This window comes from Squalius cephalus, assembly GCF_949319135.1.
Source record: "Squalius cephalus genome assembly, chromosome: 23".
NCBI lineage: Eukaryota > Metazoa > Chordata > Actinopteri > Cypriniformes > Leuciscidae > Squalius > Squalius cephalus.
Window position 1 is genome coordinate 14126081 of NC_137144.1, and position 19904 is coordinate 14145984.

At 36.6% G+C, this 19904-nt stretch overlaps 1 protein-coding gene across 3 annotated transcripts in view; it reads left to right on the forward strand.

The window, feature by feature from the left end:
* Positions 1 to 19904, forward strand: part of cib2 (calcium and integrin binding family member 2) — a 37985-nt gene that overhangs the window by 11244 nt on the left and 6837 nt on the right. The window contains exons 1-4 of one of the 3 annotated variants that reach the window (XM_079859272.1): positions 235 to 310; positions 386 to 574; positions 4919 to 4953; positions 18086 to 18197. In XM_079859272.1, the coding sequence (XP_079715398.1) occupies positions 524 to 574; positions 4919 to 4953; positions 18086 to 18197 (198 nt within the window). In that variant the 5' untranslated portion in view covers positions 235 to 310; positions 386 to 523. Of the gene's footprint in view, positions 1 to 234; positions 311 to 385; positions 575 to 1282; positions 1313 to 4918; positions 4954 to 18085; positions 18198 to 19904 lie in introns of those variants that run through there. The other 2 variants (XM_079859273.1, XM_079859274.1) reach the window with 2 other exon arrangements.

Below are 19904 nucleotides of genomic sequence, written 5' to 3' on the forward strand. Positions count from 1 at the left end.
AATATTTCGATTTTTTTGCACCCTCAGATTCCAGATTTTCAAATAGTCGTATCTCGGCCAAATATTGTCATATCCTAACAAAAACCATACATCAATGGAAAGCTTATTTATTCAACACTTTTTAAAAAAGACCCATAAGTCTGGTTTTGTGGTCCAGGGTCACATATAATGTATTTACTACTGGGCGTCCCATGCTGCCCCCTGGTGGTAAACAGGTGTTAGTTGGTTCAAGAGTAATTTTCATTGAGAATTCCGTCATAGTGAGAGCGAACAGCGACAAGACTAGTACACACTGCGCGCGTCAGGAACGGTACGCGTCAAACAAGTGTAACGTTTCTTGAGCTGTTTAAGTATTTATGGAGAGTGTCGCCTTTTCCACCAACAGGCATAGGCTACTTCAAGAAGGACTGAAATTTCATGCTGGCTCCCAATTTTCTCGGCTGGCCAAACCGTGGACATAAATGCCTAGAACAGAGAAGACCAATGTGATGCATCTGCACGAGAGGAAAATCACTCGACTAAGATGGGTAATAAGCAAACGATATTTACTGATGAACAGCTAGACGCCTATCAGGTAAGAGACTCTAGTCTTTATCGTTCTTTGCAGATCATATATAGAGATAGCAGCAACAAAATCAAGTTTTGTGTAAAAGAATGTTTTGAAAGTCTTTCTTTTCTCTAAATAAATAAAAAGACCAAAAAATATCAGGAAAGAAAAAATAAAGGTTTCCTTCATTTTACTTTTACTTTTTATTAATCTATTTCATTTTATATATATATATATATATATATATATATATATATACACACATAATATATACACATAATTACACACATATATACACATAATTATATTTATATAAATATATATTTATATATATTTATATTTTATATAATTATATAAAAAGCATATGCTGACAACAGTTTATTCCCAGAGATGGTCTGTATGATTTTATATGAGGCTTCACCTTGTTCTTAGTTTATTGTCTGCAGCATACAAGCCACTTTATTGTCCTTCACAGTGAGCAGATTGTAGGATTTTGCAAGGAAATTATGAGTTTGACATAGCTGTTTTTGAGCTTTTTAAACTATAAACAAATCAAAATGTCAGTATTTAGTTCGGTAAATCTTTATGATGTTCTTAAAACAAAATGGTCAACACGTATGGCATGTATGATATATTATTTGCTCTTTTTGTGATACTTAAGGTCTGAGCATTGAAGCATATCTGAAGACATCTGATCATATTGTTCCAAAGATCTTATCCTCCTCGTGCGCGAACATGTGAGAAGAGAAGATGCTTTTGTCTTCGGTAACAGTAGTCTGTCATGCTTTGGCGAAACATCATAGTCTGCTTCGAGACGGACTCATAGATGTTTAAATATGAATCCAATTCTGATTAGTAAGCTGTTGGACTTTCTTTAAAGTCTTGTTTTTTTATTATTATAGCAGTATGATGAAACATGATTAACATCAAATGGATTTATATACAAATAATCTTGGTTTATGTGATGTAACTGGTTCACTGAGTCAGATATTAAGGAAATTTGAATAGTAAGCATCTGAGTTTCCCATCTGTCAATCATCAAACTGAATCAAGGAGATCAATGGGTTTTAGCAACAATGGCCGCCGCTCCTTGTGCTCTTTAATCACTGGGTTGAACGTACCTGGATCAGTGGAGCTTGGCTGTTTGGCTGATAGACTCATTCCTCAGAGCAGCCAAGTCTTATCATTCATCATGCTGTAAAAGTGAATCAGGCTGGGGGAGAATATTGCAGAAAATTTTGCTTGCATTGGAAAAACTTCTCCATGTCTTAAAGAAGACACCCAAAAATTGGGATTCTCTCATCATATCTTCTTGTTTCCAAAACCGCATGGCTTTATTTTTTTCAGCGAAACACTAAAGGAGATGTTTTGTAAATGGTGACCAAACGGTGATCAGTCAACTCCATTCCAATTTCAATTTGACTCGATTCAAATTCACTTGGGAATATTTCCGTTATGATGTTAATTTAAATATGAACATCCAGGACAGTTCTTATTCAAACTTTCTTATTCATTCAAAGAATCATCATAAGAATCATTGATTTCAGAAATTGGCTACACTGGCCATGCTGTATAGTTTTTATTTATTGATTGATGATAAACTGGTTCATTCAAATCGTTTGTTCAAGAATCGGAAATACACTGGTCGTGCTTTATGATTTTGATACACTAAACATAACTTTTTCATTAGATTTGTTTATTCAAGAATCAAAATACACTGGCTGCGCTGATATGTTTTTGATTTGCTTAAAAGAAAGTCGTTTGTTAGTGAATCGGGATAAACTGGTCACGCTCAGAGCATGGGCTCATTCCCCTGCACAATATTCTACTCTATACCAGTCGCTCAATCGCTCAAGCCCAAAGTATACTTCAGCCGTTCGTGTTCCGCAACGGTCCGCTCACTGTCCGTCTGATGTAATTTTCGTCATTTCGTCCGTAGACATCCGTGCATACAGTCCACATGCAGCCCAATTTTGCGTACAACTTCATCCTTGTTTCCTTTCACATCATCTTAACTCCACACCCTTAGGATGTGAGGGAAGTATATCCTCGCTCATGACTCCTCAGGAGGCTTCCTCACTCCTCGTTCCCCACGGTGCAATTAGTGAATTAAGAGGCCCTTCAAGATGGCTGAGTTCGATTGGTTTGTGGGCTCGATGATGGAGAAGCGAGGAAATGAGGAAGCGTCAATTTGAGTATCGAGAAGCACCCAAAGTCCACACGTCTTTCCACACTCATGGCCAAAAGAGTATACTTTGAAAGGCTCTCAAGCTCAACTGTGCGCGAGACGGAGTGGAACATGGAAAATGAAGCATACCCGGGCCTTGAAGGGCCAAGCGTACGCTCCACTCATATACAGCGTTCGCTCAAATCCAGCTCCGACATGAAATTTCTCTACTATACATCTTTCTATTTGTAATGAATTTCTTGAATAAATGCCTCAATTGCAGTAGGCCTATAGATAACAGTTATAATATGTGTGGCTTTAAATCTAAATTGTATAAGTGGTAGCTTATAAATAAACGTGATGTGATTTGACTGAACAGTGGCGAATTGGAGAGCTTGTGCGAACATATCCACATCGCAATCATCAGATGCTTTCTTTACTGCTGTTTTCTCACAGCCGTCCAATCACAGTGGAGGAGGGGCGGGACAAATACTACACTGACCAACTGTCACATTCTGCTTGTACAACAATATAAACTACAACAACAAGCATTTTTCTTCATCCAAACCTAGAGCCAGAGCAAGTGTGATACATTGTCGACATTTTTATATTCAGAAACAACCCAGACAGCAACATAGTGTCGGCCCAGATCCGGCCCACATCTGGTACGCGTTGAATCCACATGTACCAGATGTGGCCCGGATCTGGGCCGACACTATGTTGCTGTCTGGGAAACTATTTGCGAAATCAGATACTAGTAACAGTTCTGCAGATATTCCGTATCAATGCTCACATGATCCGATCACACTGTATATTTTTGATTTACTAAAAAGAACTGGTTCATTAGAGTCGTTTGTTTGTGAATCAGAATACACTGGCCACTTTGTATGATTATTTTTTAATGCAGCCTGCTACGACAACTCTGATACAGGGATGGTTCTTGTTTCTTTCTTGTCACATTCAACATTGATTGCAAATTCACATTCATAACTCAAGAAAAATTTGATTTATTTTGCTGCGAGTTAGCAAATAGACTTTTTTCAGCTCTACCAAAAATGGAAGAAAACAGACCTTGCTAAGTTACGTCTATGGTAATAATTTTACACCGGGTCGTCTATCCTCTTCGCTAATAACTCGCAGCTGTGGCCTTACCTCACATCTCACAGATTCAAGCCTCAATATTTCAAATTAACGAGCAATTAACAGTACTCAAAGGCTTATACGCGTAAATCATGAAACGGTCGTCCAAGCTGCTCCGTTGATTTGGAGGATGGTTTTTTTCTTTTTTTTTAGCATAACGCTGGCTGGGTGTCCGGGTAAACATCATAAAGGAGAGCTTAATCATTAGCTAATAAATCTGTCGGCTCAGGTCAGCATGGCTACAATGATTACAGTGAGTGGGGTAAGAAAAAGGATACACAGACCTGGGAACAGTCTCGGGTTTTTAGGCAAATCGTGCTACCGTGGGTCGACAGCTGTCGCCATTCCCTGCGGTCATATTGCCAGGCCTCATTTCATATGTGTGTGTGTTTTTTTTGACGGGTAACACTTATCATCCACAGTGAAATCTAAGAGGCTTTGTGTGCTAATACAAAAGGTGTTGAAAAAGCCGACAAGGAGCTCAGGTGTTGATCCACGTGCAGTCATGCAGTGCGAATGCAAAACTGTTGCTTAACGTGTCAGATTAACGGTTCACGTGCTTCGACTCATCGACACTTTATTTTCTGTGCTTTCCCTTTATCTTAATCATTTAAAACAGGATAAGTCACTGTACACTAGTTTGGGGTCAGTACATTTTTTTTATTTTTTTTTTTAAAGAAATGAATAGCCTACTTTTATTCAGCAAGGATGCATTAAATGGGCAGTAAAGACATTTGTTACAAAAGATTTCAAATAAATGCTGCTATTTTCAAATGTTTTCAATATTATAATAATATAGAATGTTTATTGAGCAGCAAATCAGCATATCAGAATGTTTTCTGAAGGAAAACTGAAGGACACTAAAGAGTAATGATGCTGAAAATTCAGCTTCGCATCACAGGAATAAATTTAGCAAAGCGTTAATAATAGGCTTCTTACAAAAGACTTAGGTTAGAAATTAAGCCAGATGTTGTTACTATTCTTTTTTTTTTTTTTGTATTATTATATGCAGTTATACATTATTTGTTTTCAGAGAAATGATTATCTTTCTTTTTTCATCTTAGGACTGCACCTTCTTCACCCGCAAAGAGATTCTTCGGTGAGTATAGGCTTCTTTTTTGGCATATGTGCTCATTTTGGGAAATAATTCTGTGGAATACAGCAGGAGTACAATATGAATCTGAATCATAATCAATACAAGCAGAGATTTTAAGTACACTATCTTTTGCAGCTATTATGTTATGGTATTGTGTGTTCTACCAGTTCATTCAATTGCACTGCATTCCACTTGCTCTTATTAACCTTGTCTGAGATCTATATATCACTCTCACCCCATTCATTCAATGGATATTTCCCCTGTCAGCAGTTCAGCTCCAGTGATATTCATCCATGCTCATTCATACAGACCAGTCTGCATTTAACAGTCCGCTGGCTTCATTAGTATTCCATTCACAGGCTGTGCGCCGTTTGTTTGACTGAAATTCATACGGTTGCTCAGATGAGACCTGAGATCTAATAAAGAGAACCTGACCATTATAAAGGTTCTTTTTATGGGAATTGCCCTTTATGTGAGCTGCCATTTATGCAAATTTAAGAGCCACTGAGCCCTCAACTTGTCTGCACGTAATTCTACATTAATTAATGTAAAACGCATGAGATTTGAAAAGCTAACTACGTGTTGCCAACAAATATTGGGTAAAATAGTCCAATTTTAATTGGATAGTTCATTTTTTAACAAAATAACTTTTTTAACGCTATTTTTCAGTATAGTTCTAATCAAATGAAGCGCACGAAAGATTCGTCCCATGATTGATTTCAACTGTTTGACATTAGCATGAAGCTAAGCTAACAATGTGATACTCGAACAAGCATAAAAATAGAATTATTGGGTAAAGTAGTAGATTCTGTACCTTTTTTGTCGCTGTATTTTCAGTATTAAATGAAATTTAATTTTCTCTCGACTCGGTAGCAATTTTAAAATTCACATGAAGCGCACAAGAGATTATTTCAACTGAGTTTGTCATTAGCAAGTCCATAAGCTAACAGTACCATCAAGTATTGGGTAAATAATCAATTTTTAACCAGATTGAACTTTTTTGTCACTATACTTTGTCCTTAGTGAGGGCCAGAAAAGATTTGTCTCACGATTTATTTAAACTGTTTGACATTAGCATGTAGCTAAGCTAACAATGTAATACTCTAACAAGCATAAAAAAATACATAGTACACTATTATTGGGTAAAATAGCAATTTTTTAGTTAAATGAACCTTTTTCAATGCTACTTTTCAGTATTTATTGAAAAATAGTTATAGCCACATTTTTTCTCAACCTAGGCATTTGAACATAGTCAGCATCTCTAAGCTAACGCTGAGTTACCTACACGTTAAAATAGTACATTTTTAAGGAGATTGTACTTTTTAGTGCTACTTTTCAGAATTGAATAAAATATCTATCATATAGCTAGCGATATTTTTAGTCAATGTGTTTTAAGTCAGACGGCCAAGAAAACCTAGCCATGCCACTCTGGACAACATACATCCCACGATTGATTTCAGCTGTTTGACATTAGCATGTAGCTAAGCTAACAATATGAACTTGTTATCACTAATTTTCAGTACTTGAGTAAACGTAGGTATATAGCCAACTTTTTTCCTCAAAGGAATCGTTTTTGGAAAGCATTCTTTGTATTAGACGCCAGTGTTCTTAAGCGAGAAACATTTGTCCTGGTAAACAGAGAGTGAGATTACATCCTATTCAATTGAGATTTATAGTCTCGCTCTGTCTGCAAGAATGTGATTTCTTTCTTGCTTTTTTTGTGGCTCTATCAGAATCTCTCCCTGACTGGGCATGCAGCAAGCAGCAAAGCGTGTAATTGTCTTTAGCCACAAATATGACATTGCCCTGGTTGTAAGCCATTGGTATATACATATATAACGCTGTACTTTTGGCCCAATGCAGCAGTGTTCAGTGTAGCTGTACTAATCGCCTTTCAATCAGAAAGGCTTGTTGGTTTTAATCAGCATGAGCTCCAAGCCAAAACTAGAGTTCATCACTCAATTTCTCTGTCAGCCTCAATTAGACCATGTGGCTGCCCTCCAAAATGAGAATTTTCTCTACATAGCTGGTAAGTTCTGTTAGTTTTATAAATAAAAAAAAGTGTAGCAGATATAAACAATGGCAACAGGATAATTGAGTGATTAAACAGTAGATTAAAATGCTTCAATGCACAGCTGCAGTGAAGTTGTAAATGTAGTAGATCAATCAAATATGATATATTAATAGTATAATATATAACTAGTAATATGACATTTTTCAACTTTTAATATTAAATAGTCTAATCATGTTGTTTATAAGGCAGGTTTTATGCCACAGTGACTGCTGTATCTTGCATCTAATTAAATTATTGCTAATAAATTGAGGCGACAGTAGCTTGATCTGATTTACTATTAGGGGCCGTTCACACAGAACACATTTTTGCCTTTCACTGCGCTTCTTTCCCATTGTTTTTCAATGTAAACATGCGATAGACAGACGTGTTTTGACCACTTGATACAGTGTTCTTAAAGGCACAATATGTAACTTTTTTGCTTTAAAATTAGCAAAAATCACTATATCTATGTTATATATTTTTTTTTGTTGTGTACTTTCATTATCCCGACTGTTTCCAACAACTTTCAAACCAGGAGAAATTATAATTTAATTTTTAGACACGGGACGTTTCTTTATTTCCGGTTTGTCACAGTCAATGGCGTCATATCCGCGTTGTCCCTGGTTTCCGCCTATGGTTTCCGCTCGTACTGCCATGGTAACCAGAGCTATGAGCAGAGCCCTCTGATTAACCAAAGCAACAGACGCAGACAACTGTGGAGTTCGCAATGTCTATTTGCACGCTGTTGTTGTTTCGTTCAAACATTATGGACCATGGCAAGCAGACTTTGGATAAAAAAGGAGAACTAAAACGAGAATCAATATCAGCGCGGTGTTTTCGAGATGCCTAGCGCTCCCATAGACAGTATATAAACGAGAGCTCCACGTCCGAGACTTCGACCGCTCCTACATGTACTTTATTAAACAGGTGAGCACATTTACATAAAACTAATCAATGTTATATAGTTCAACAATGATAACATGTTAGAATATGATCTGTATGTTATTCTAATGTTGATCTAGCTTACTGCTAGTCTCATATAGACAAACTAACACATACATTTCAACACATTCAAATGCAGTTTAGTGTGATAGTGTAATGTTAGACCAAGTGAAACAGCGCTGAGTTACCTCACAAGTTTAATTTGTCTAATAAACTGACCTGTGAGTTGTAATTCTGCACTTGGTTAGCGACCCCTAATGGAGAAAAATTCCATACTGTGGCTTTAAAATGTGGTGCTTAAGTTAAAAGAAATTGAACTTGCATCTTGCGCCATTCAACAAAACCTGTTATGTGTGAATGGCCTCAGGAAGTTGAAATTATTTTTAGTGTTGAAAATGCATTTCAGTCAGGACTTTAATTTTAATATGTTGCCTTCATTCATTTTTCGATTTAATATTGAAATTAGAAAAATGAGAAAACGTCACATTTATTCATTTTTCATTTTTTCGGAAAAGCAAGAATTCGGCTTGATTTTGTGTTTTTATAGGTTCAGGAGTAGAAAATTGAAAAACATCAAACAACCGGACTACGGAATGCTTTGACACAAACCACACCTGGGCAGGCCATAGAAAGAGCTTTCTTCTCTATAGGCATGTGTTCGACAAAAAACGAAAAGACTAATAAAGGCGGCGGTGAAAAAAATTAAAAACGTTTTCCAAAATCTATTTTTTTTAAGCCCAAAATTGGGATTTTCCAGAGCAATCTCACTTTTTTTTTTGGCACACCACAGCGATTTCTTTTTGCTCTAGTAGCTCTGTAAACACAAATAGGCTCAGTCACAGTTATTGACTCGGCCGTATTTTACAGCTCAGCTTAAGCAGACCAGCCATTAGTTACAGCTACCAAGAATCCTTTTACAATGTAGCTTTTATCTTGCATCTCAGTGCTGCTTCAGTGCATTATATCCAGGGTGATCTCATTCATTTTTATAGCTGCATTTTCATAAAGTTTACACATACATTACATGTGCATTTTTGTATGTTTGCATAGACAAGAATAACAACATATTAACAGAATCTACAATGTAAACATAAACTTTATAGATGTACAGATCTTTGCGAGTCTACTGATGGCTAATTGTAACTGAAATTGATTAAATGTTTGCAACAATTCCACTGCATGTGATACAGTCCCATTGCGGGACTCTCATTTATCAGTTAATGATACGTTCAAGAAACTTTTCAGATTTAATCGTTACAATGTCAAATTAAGTAAATGTGTAAACTGTGTTAAATAAATAGTTAAACATTTAATTACATGTATCATACAGTAAATATAATAAAATCAACCAATCTGTGAATTAAATATTCTATAAACGGTAGAAAAGTTGTTTTTATACATTTGTACAAGATAATAAATATAAAATCATACGATAATGTACCACTTGGATCGTACAAAAACGTCCCACTTTGTACATTTTTTTTCTATTTCAATCATGGTTAAGTTTAGGTTTGGGTCATACATTTTTCTACAACCTAACTATATGAATTAATACAATTTGCCATTTTGTAAAAAATTAACTACTACTCAAACAAACTACTTATGAAGCCATATTGAAAGTTCAAATGTGAAAGAGTTTATGCTGAGATATTGTGTATACTTATATTGTATGCTACAATGTCTATCTAATTGTAGGAAAATGCTCATGTACTAGACCATGTATGAATACCCAAACGCACACCTAAATTGTATGAAAAAGTATGAATGAGATTGTAGAAATCCATACGAAATCTCAAAAATCACCAGTAAAATAGCTATGAATTGTCATGAAATTGTCTTGAAATACCTGTAAACACTAACAAGATTTGCATTGTCACAACTGATTCTTATTGTTTTGAGAACGACAAACATTTTGTAATTAAAATTGTAACAAACTTTGTGTTCGTAAGATGCTTCTAGAATGGTTTTCCAATGGTTGAAATTGAGACTTTTTGGGTAAACGCTGTTACCTGTGTTTCTCTCACGGCGTAGGATCGCTTTTCAACCCTTACGAAAGACCTGGAACCCAATCTCTTGATTAGGCACAGACTTGCAAAGTGACACATCAGGTCTGGTTCATTCCTTTGTAGATTCCTATTCAAGATAACATAAAGAAATAAAGCCTTATGTTGTTATTCGACCTGGCTGTCCATTCCCTCTGTGCATTAGGTATAAATAAAACAAATTGCATGCTTTCTGGTCTAATAGGATTGACATATTGCTCTCGGGTTTCAGGATATGCTGTTAATCGCTGTCGTTTGAAGATCAAGTGTCTACTTTAAGAAATTAAAAGCAGATACAGGAGAAAGAGGCACAGTGTCAGTTTACAGTCAAATGACCCAATTACGGTAATACAGAGGCCCAACAAACAGACTCTGATTGGCTGAGCTGTAGCTAATGTACTTCCCCAAGTCTGACTCATGGCCAGAACATTTCCATGTCAGTTTCTGTGTAGGAAATGCTGTAGGTATCTGTCTACTTTGCTTTGCTGTTCTCTCAGCGACTCAGCTTTTAGATTTTATGGAGCTGGTACGAAAGAGTCAATGTTTTTATGTAAATTACTTGCCATGACATATTGATTTTGGGAAATATGATTGATCTTTAATCATCAGCAACTCAGTGCCACTTGTCCCAGCCACAATGTCCTAGTAGTTTCTCTAGATGTTCAAAGCTTTCATTACCCAATGCAATTGACCTTCTATTCCAATATCATCACCATCTTTCGCCAAACAATCATGCTACGCAAAATACATCGCTCTCACTTCAACTGAGAGTGTATTATGTTCAATCCAATGTCCTTTTCTGGGCATTATGTGTGATTGATAGATTGGTTGATGTTTGCCCTGTTGTGTAAAGCTTGAACGGATAATATGATATGATTCAGGATGCTGCGCTGCATCATGTACAGATGATTTACTGCTGTTTTCTTGGCCATGTCCGTCCGAGTCCCTGGTTGGGGACGAAGTGACAGATAAATGAGATTTTATTACGATTCTGTTAGACATTTATGTGGATGTTCTTCTATAATGCAGTCTTTAAAAATGTGCACATTGCTCTGATTGGTCAGATGATCCAGTCTGTTGTGATTGGTCTACTCTGCTCTGATTGGTCAGATGTCCCAGTCTGGTGTGATGATTGGTCTACTCTGCTCTGATTGGTCAGATGTCCCAGTCTGTTGTGATTGGTCTACTCTGCTCTGATTGGTCAGATGGCTGAGTCTGTTGTGATTGGTCTACTCTGCTCTGATTGGTCAGATGGCTGAGTCTGTTGTGATTGGTCTACTCTGCTCTGATTGGTCAGATGGCTGAGTCTGGTGTGATTGGTCTACTCTGCTCTGATTGGTCAGACGGCCCAGTCTGTTGTGATTGGTCTACTCTGCTCTGATTGGTCAGATGGCGCAGTCTGGTGTGATTGGTCTACTCTGCTTTGATTGGTCAGATGGCCGAGTCTGTTGTAACTGGTCTACCATCTACAGTGCGTGTCAGAAATGAAATATCCATTACCATTTCTGAATTTCAGCTCCGGATCTAGCCTGAGTCCTCATCCTTTGGAAGTGAATGCAAAGTGGATTTGCTTTCGCAGCGCAGAAAACAGTGTCTTCTCAACATGTCGACAACATGCACCAAACTCTTCCAGGCCTCAGCTACAGCTACAGTGTTTGAGGGTCAAAGTAGACATTGTTCACAGGCAGCCAATGAAGACCATAGGTGGACATTATGCAAATTGTTACAGACCTACGTTGTTGCGAGGAGGAAGTAAGACTGGGATTACTGACAACTCATTTCAGGAAGTTCCGAACCGGTTCTTTCTAATGGGAGACTCCATTTATCTGCACTTTGATCTTTAGTACTTTGCAGACCATTTACATTTATAATCAGCTATATTACACTCCGCATGAAAGGTAATATCTGAAAAAGCATAAAGAGCCTCAGATCTTCTCAACTGTTTTCAACATTGAAAATCATACAATGTTGTCATAATCTTGACACAGTCTGTTTTTATGTATTGATTGAATTAATTATGTCTAATATTTCTAATTACTAATTTTATTTATTATTTATTTATTTACCAAAATGTTGCGTGTAACATTGTACTGAGTGGCATCTTAATTTAAAATAAAGTATTTATTAGTATCTAATTGTTTATATAATGCGTACTGCTAAAAAATAATACAATCATGGTTTTAAGTATTTAGACATAATTTTAGAAAACAATGTTACAAAACTTGCAAAAACAGCTCATGTTTAATTTGACCTCTTTAGACTGATGATCAACATTTTCTGAATGTTAAACCCATCATTTGTCAGATCATTAGCATAAGAAATGTGGAAAAAAGTCTCAATTTAAGAGTTTCAGACCCTATTGTACCCTATTAATGGAAAGTTATTTATATTATATCACCCAGAATTTCTTCTCCAAAGACATTTTGCTGAGATCACATGAGCAGCTGGTGAAGATCTTCATGTTGATCTGTACTGGTTGGGATTAATTGTGTTTTTGTGGCTGTTATACCCATCTAATGCGAGAGACAGTAGTTATCTGCCTCAGTTATCATAATGAAACCCATCCTACAGTCTCCTGGTGACTCATGATGGCTCATAGACTTTCCTGTGACAGTGAATAAGCCTCACCATGGTGTGTAGGTTCCCTTAGCAAAGAAACATATTCCTGTCATAACAACATATCAAGTGATCTTATCACTATCACACATAGTTGAGTTGTTCACAAGTTGTTGCCTTTCTAAACTGCAATCAGAGAAACCACAATGAAATTTCTCGATAAAAGATGCGGCGTATCTGTAAAGACTTCTCATGTATGTGTTTCATGTGGTGGGTTAAAAAAATCTATGCGTTTATTAACTGTGCTAAAGTGTAACATAGAGGCTGCCTCCATGAAAGGAGTTAATGAGATGTTTAATGCATTACTCTCTAATGACCATTATAGGCTCAGCTTATTCTTCAGCAATGAACCATTACTGGCTTTTATCTCATGTCCCCAGAGTGCTTTGTAACACTCTGCTTTCAATACCTATTCGCTGGGTGCTGTAATGCACCAGGGTGCTTTGAATAAACGGCAACATATTCCACATAAAAAATTAGCTTGATGTTGTTTAATACCTAGAGCTCCGGATAATAATACCATGATAGAGCTATTGCTGCTAAAGTCAAATAAAATATTGATGCGGTCTGATCTTTGTTTCTCTGACAATGCATACTTTATCTGAACCAGATTTTTGGTGTTAATTTGTGTAGTGCTTACTTGTACAAGGGTGTTGTGAGTGGTTGCTAGTCACCTTTATTTATATAGCGCTTTTTACAATACATATTGTATTAAAGCAGCTTCACAGTGATAACATGAAAATAATACAACAAAGTTTGTTTCTAGAAGAAAATTGCGTCATCGTCCACCTTAAGTAAGGCAGATCAATAATATTGTTGAATATTAAATGTCCCCAACTAAGCAAGGCAACAGTGGCAAGGAACCAAAACCCCATCAGATGACAGAATGGAGAAAAAACCTTGGGAGAAACCAAGGCTGATGAGGCTGGCACTTCAGGGATGCGTTGTGGATGGGTCCAGGCGCAGGTCCACCATCTGATCTGGATATGGCCCAGATCCGGCTGACTTCAGTAAACCTCGAAATAAATAGAAAGACTAACATTAGTGTAGATGCCATTCTTCTTATGATGTAACGAGTACATCAGGTGTTATAGGAAGTGTCCCCGGTTCCGGCTGATGTATGCAGCCTAATAATCATTTAACTGATTTGAATAATAGAAATGTACAATGTTCTATATGAATGCCAGGTAAAAGAGATACATTTTTAGTCTAGATTTAAACTGACTTAGTGTGTCTGCTTCCCGGACAATGTTAGGAAGACTTTTCCAAAGTTTAGGTGCTAAATAGGAGAAGGATCTACCGCCTGCAGTTGATTTTGATATTCTAGGTATTATCAACTGGCCAGAATTTTGAGATTGCAATAGACGTGAAGGACTATAATGCGTTAAGAGCTCGCTCAAGTACTGGGGAGCTAAACCATTTAGTGCTTTGTAAGTAGTCTGCAATATTTTAGAATTTATACAATGTTTAATAGGGAGCCAATGCAGTGTTGATAGAACCGGGCTAATATGGTCATTGAATGCATGAACTAACTGTTCCGCATTTTTCATTGAAAGCATATGTCGTAATTTACATGTATTTTTAAGATGGAAGAATGCGGTTTTACAGATGCTAAAAATGTGGCTTTCAAATGAAAGATTTGAGACACCCAGGTTGGCACACCCAGGTTCCTAACCGACGACGAAGACTTGACAGAGCAGCCATCAATTGTTAGACAGTATTCTGGGTTAATACGTACGGAGGTTTTTTGCCCAATAATTAGAAATTCTGTTTTTTGTTTTCCAGAATTAAGTAGTAGGAAATTACTAGTCATCCAAATTTTTATATCAGCTATGCATTCCGTTAATTTTGTGAATTGGTAAGTTTCATCGGGGCGTGGAGAAATATAGAGCTGAGTATCATCGGCATAACAGTGAAAACTAATTCTATGCTTCCTGATGATATCTCCCAGGGGTAGCATGTACAGGGTGAACAGCAACGGTCCTAGTACTGAGCCTTGTGGTACTCCATACTGACCTTTTGATCGATATGACATCTCTTCATTTACTGCTACAGACATAACGGTCAGATAAGTATGATTTGAACCATGCTAGTGCAATTCCACTAATGCCAACATCATTTTCGAGTCTATTCAAAAGAATGTTGTGGTCGATGATATCAAATGCAGCACTAAGATCCAGTAACACTAATAGAGAGATACAACCACGATCGGATGATAAGAGCAAATCATTTGTAACTCTAATGAGAGCTGTGTCAGTACTATGATATGGCCTAACTGGAAATCCTCGCAGATACCATTTCTTTCTAAAAAGGAACATAGTTGTGAGGATACTGCCTTTTCTATTAATTTTGACAGAAAAGGTAGATTCGAGATCGGCCTGTAATTGACTAAAATTCTCTAGGATCAAGTTGCGTTTTTTTAATAAGAGGTTTAATGATATTGCATTGCCATGTAGTTGACAATGTGTTCTGAGTACTTTAGAGTGTTTCTATGCAGTTGCCCAGGTGTTCTGAGTGTGTTAAAATGTTGTTATGCATTTGCCAAGATGTTCTGAGTGTGTTAGTGTTGTTATGTGGTTGCCAAGGTGTTCTGAGTGTGTTAGAGTGTTGCTATGGAGTTGCCAAGGTGTTCGGGGTTTGTTAGAGTGTTTCTATGCAGTTGTTAGGGTGTTCTGATCGTGTTAGAGTGTTGCAATGTGGTTGCCAAGGTGTTCTGAGTGTGTTGGAGTGTTGCTATGTGGTTGCCAAGGTGATCTGATTGTGTTAGAGTGTTGCTATGCAGTTGTTAGGGTGTTCTGATCGTGTTAGAGTGTTGCAATACAGTTGCTAATGTTTTCTGAGAGTTAGAGTGTTGCTATGGGGTTACCAAGGTGTTCTGAGTGTGTTAGAGTGTTGCTATGGGGTTACCAAGGTGTTCTGAGTGCTTTAGAGCATTGCTATGCATTTGCCAAGATACTCTAAGTTTGTGAGAGTGTTGCTATGCAGTTGCCAAGGTGTTCTGAGTGTTAGAGTGTTGCTATGCAGTTGTTAGGGTGTTCTGATCGTGTTAGAGTGTTGCAATACAGTTGCTATGCTGTTACTAAGGTTTTCTGAGTGTGTTAGTGTTGATATGCAGTTGCCAATGTGTTCTGAGTGTGTTAGAGTGTTGCTATGCTGTTTCTAAAGTGTTCTGAGTGTGTTAGTGTTGCTATGCAGTTGCCAATGTGTTCTGAATGTTAGAGTGTTGCTCTGCAGTTGTCAAGGTGTTCTGAGTGTGTTAGAGAGTTGCTGTGGGGTTGCCAATGCTATGTGGTTGCCAAGATGTTCTGAGTGTGTTAGAGTGTTGCTATGGGGTTGCCAAGGTGTTCTGAGTGCGTTTTGTGTTTTCAAAACATCTTGCAAACCTACCCTAATTTGCATAAGAACTCTTACTTCCGACAGCTCTTTTAGGGATGCTATTTTTCACTTCTCAAGCTGTGATCCGGTGTTTCATAAGTAGTTCCAGTTCTTGCATAAGATGTGTCAGCCCATCTTGATTTATGTGGATGGACTGTGCCTCCGCAATGACACTGAGATTGGTTTTGATAACAGGGCCAGTGGAGCACGAGAAACAAAATGGACAATCACTGGCAAACCTAATAGAGTCTTGTACTTTATCACCTTCATAAAACACTCAGTTTCTCCTGTTCTCCGCACAGACCGGCACAATCCGCCACACTGTTATGCAAGGTTAGCGTAGGGTTATCGGCAATCGTTATGAATTGGCTTGTATTTCCTTGCATCCTGATTGGATGCCTGTGGAGGAACATGAGATTTGTCTCTGTTCTTGTAACTACGGCAGGGACAAGATAGAGTATGTAATATACAATCATCAATACTATAAATATTTCCACACCTTCTGCTAATAGCAGAACTTTTGTCTGAAAACATATTATCATATGTCATAATATAAATATAATGTGCCGCAGAGCAGTTATTGTAATGTGTTTATTGACTTCTATAAGCTGGAACAATTACTAATCACACGCTTAATTACTTCATTGGAGTTTACTACTACAAAGTAGTGTTTCATATGACGTATAATATTATATAATAACATTTCCTGTTATTTATTGGTGTTGGAAAAACATAATCTAAAGTGTCATATTGGTGAGTCACAAAACGTTTTTTTTTTTCATGATTGGAGATGTGCTGCTTTCTTTCTCTAGCCTTCTATATTTACTTTATCTCTTTAGAGCCGAGTAGATTTTGTTGCTTGTTGCTGTATACTATGTGATATCAGCTTCCTTTTATCCTTTTTTTGCTTGTTTATTATTCATTGTTTATTTTGTTTTGCTTTATTCATGCTTGCTTTGATTTTTTTTGTTTATCTGTTTATTTGAGTTATTTTATTCTACTTTGTTTTTTGTTTTTGCTTTGTTTTCATTTTGTTTTTACTTTTTGTTTTGCTCAGTAATCAAAAAACAAATGATGATAAACATGTTGTTTTGTTTTTGTGACATATACAGGCCTATTGGTGCATAATGTTAATTGTTTATTTAATTGTTGCTTACACAAAACTTTGTCAGCTTTCTATCATCCTGTGTCCCTGCTGTCCTATCATCTATGTTCAGGGGTTTTTTTTTTTTTACTGCTGTAAAGGCCTATTACAGTGTCCGCTTCCCTCTGTCTTGTTGCCATGCTCAGAATGAGTCATCAGTTCACCGTTGGCTGGCAAGTCTCCAGATCTTTCTGTGAGGAACAAACAGACAAAACAGCCTTGTGAAATCTGCCTGTTTATTCAAGAGCACTGCTAATTCTTCTTACACTGAGTGCATAATTATGATGGGTTAGTGTGATTAATAATTGAGTTTTACAGTATTTGTGAAATGCATTTAGTTTTATCCATTGTGGTAATTTCTTTTAAATATAAACCACCGCTGTTGGAGAATAGATGTCAATTGCTGCAGTATACTGCGTAAAATCAAATTGTTTTGTTTTTTTCGCATTGTTGTTTGTTCGTTTGTTGCCTTTTTATTTGTTTTATTATATTCTATTTAGCTGTCAACAAAGAAGCAAAACAATAAATGAGATGTTGTTTTGTTCTGTCATTGCATTGCCAAACAAAAATATAAACATTTTCCTTTGTTGCTCTTTGTTTTTCTTTTAATTTTCTTTACATTTTCTTTTTGTTTGGTCAACGAGATTAAAACGAGAAGCTGTTTCACTCAAATATATGTCAGAATAGGAAAGGAAAGACTATATCAACTTCTGTTTCATGCTGACTTTAACTTGATATTTTAATTTTGCACATACGTAATGTCTTGTATCTTCTTTCTCAGTAAATCAGTAGATTACAGTACTGTGGTCTTCTCTAGTACATTTGAAATGGGCCATTTTGTTCATTCTCATTTTGCAGTAGTTGTGGATAAAAATAATGAGGTCTGATTCAAAGGATGAGGTAAAAGGCCAGAGCAACAGTAATGAACTCCAGTAACCAGTTTTCACATTTTCTGCATTGCAGCTTGCATGGAAGATACCACGAGCTGGCTCCACATTTGGTTCCAATGGACTACACCAATGACCCTGATGTTAAAATCCCTTTAGCTCTCATAGTCAACATGCCGGAACTGAAGGTAATTCTAAGAGTTCACCACTTTGCCAGTTACTACTTTTGTGATGCAGCAAAGTTCTGCTCCTCTCCAGTCGAATTGGTCCAGCTGCATTCAGAGAGCTAATTTCGTAAAACTGCACTGGAATGTTTTACTGTTTGTATCACTTGTCTGTGTTAACTACATAGAAATAAACTTTCAGTTCACACACAACAGCATAAGGGGTGCAGAAATGTAGCCAGACCCTTGTTTAGGCAACAGAATACTTGTGCAATGACCTTCTCTGCACTTTTAGTTTATATCAAATATAATAGACACTTGTTTTTATAGGGCAAAATTGGTTTTTAATGACAACGCTGGCTGGGTTGTTTATATGACAGCACAAGCGGTGAGAGCGAGGGATATTACACCACTATGCTTGTGAAAGTTAACGCTCCATGAGATGGTGCCGTTTCAGCAAATTATGTTATAGCGCTTTAGATTTCCCATGGTTGTAAAGACACATACGTTTAATATGACTAAAGATTCAAGGGATTGTTTATAGTATTAGCCAAAAAGAGCATTAGCTTTATGCTAGCATTAAAGTCATAACAATGTTACTTTATAGAGGAAGTGCTTTATTAGCACCATTCATAAGCTCGTTATTGTAAAACTCTTTCAGATCTTTCAAAAAGGCAAGGGCTGATGGATATCTCCTCTAGAAGTTTATGAAAGCCAGCTGTATCATATTTGATAATCAAAGTTATAAGGCCTCTAATTATTAACTTGTATCAAAACTTTTCTGAAACCCCTGTTTTACACAATCTTCTACATGCATTCTGTCGTCTCATCGACAGTTTATACTTTTTTTTTAGCGACTCAAAGGACTTTCAGTATAATTGTAAAAACGTCCCCCTTCAGGTCATGATACGTTTATAAAAATGTGTCTTTTTGCTGCAAAATCTTTACTGATTTTTATAAAGCAACTGAATAACTTTTATATTGTTGTTAATATTATGAACATTTACTGGACTAAAGCAACTTGGAGTTGCCTGATTATCCATGCATCATTTGTTTATTTTGTTATTTTTTGAAAAATCATGTTAAAATGCGAGTATCAGATTTGATATCAGGCTTTTGGGAAATGTTTATCATCAGTGTATTGCAATTAATAGGTTTTCCCTCCACAAATAAAACTACAGAGTTTCGATAAAACTAAGCATTGACAACTGATACTTATATGCATGTCTGTTAAACTGTTATAAAGATTGATATAAACTGTCATAAATTGATTTGCTTTACAAACGATCAGAATTCCATTTTAATTTTTGTCCATATAAATATCTGCAACTGTACCAAATTACTCAGTTTAGGCCTCTGAATAAAATTGAGTTGTTTTTTCCTTGAGTATGAGCTCCATATTCTCACTATATCATACTGAGCCATACAAACCAGATGCACCTGTATCATTTATCATAGTCAACAAAAACACACATGCAAACTTATATAATAGAGTTTTTTAAATATTTTGTCTAAAGGTTCAATAAAATGTTCCATTTAAAAATAATAAAAAAAAAAAACCTAGAAATTCATTCAAGTCAAGAAATTCATTATTATAGTCACTTCGCTGATCCGATCTCACCTTTACTTTTTCTGACTCAGCCCTCAGTCAGTCAAAATTTGTCAGATGTTACAGCTCTAGAATAAGCCCCATTATGTCCCCCGTGTTGGAACATAATTTTACTGCCCTTT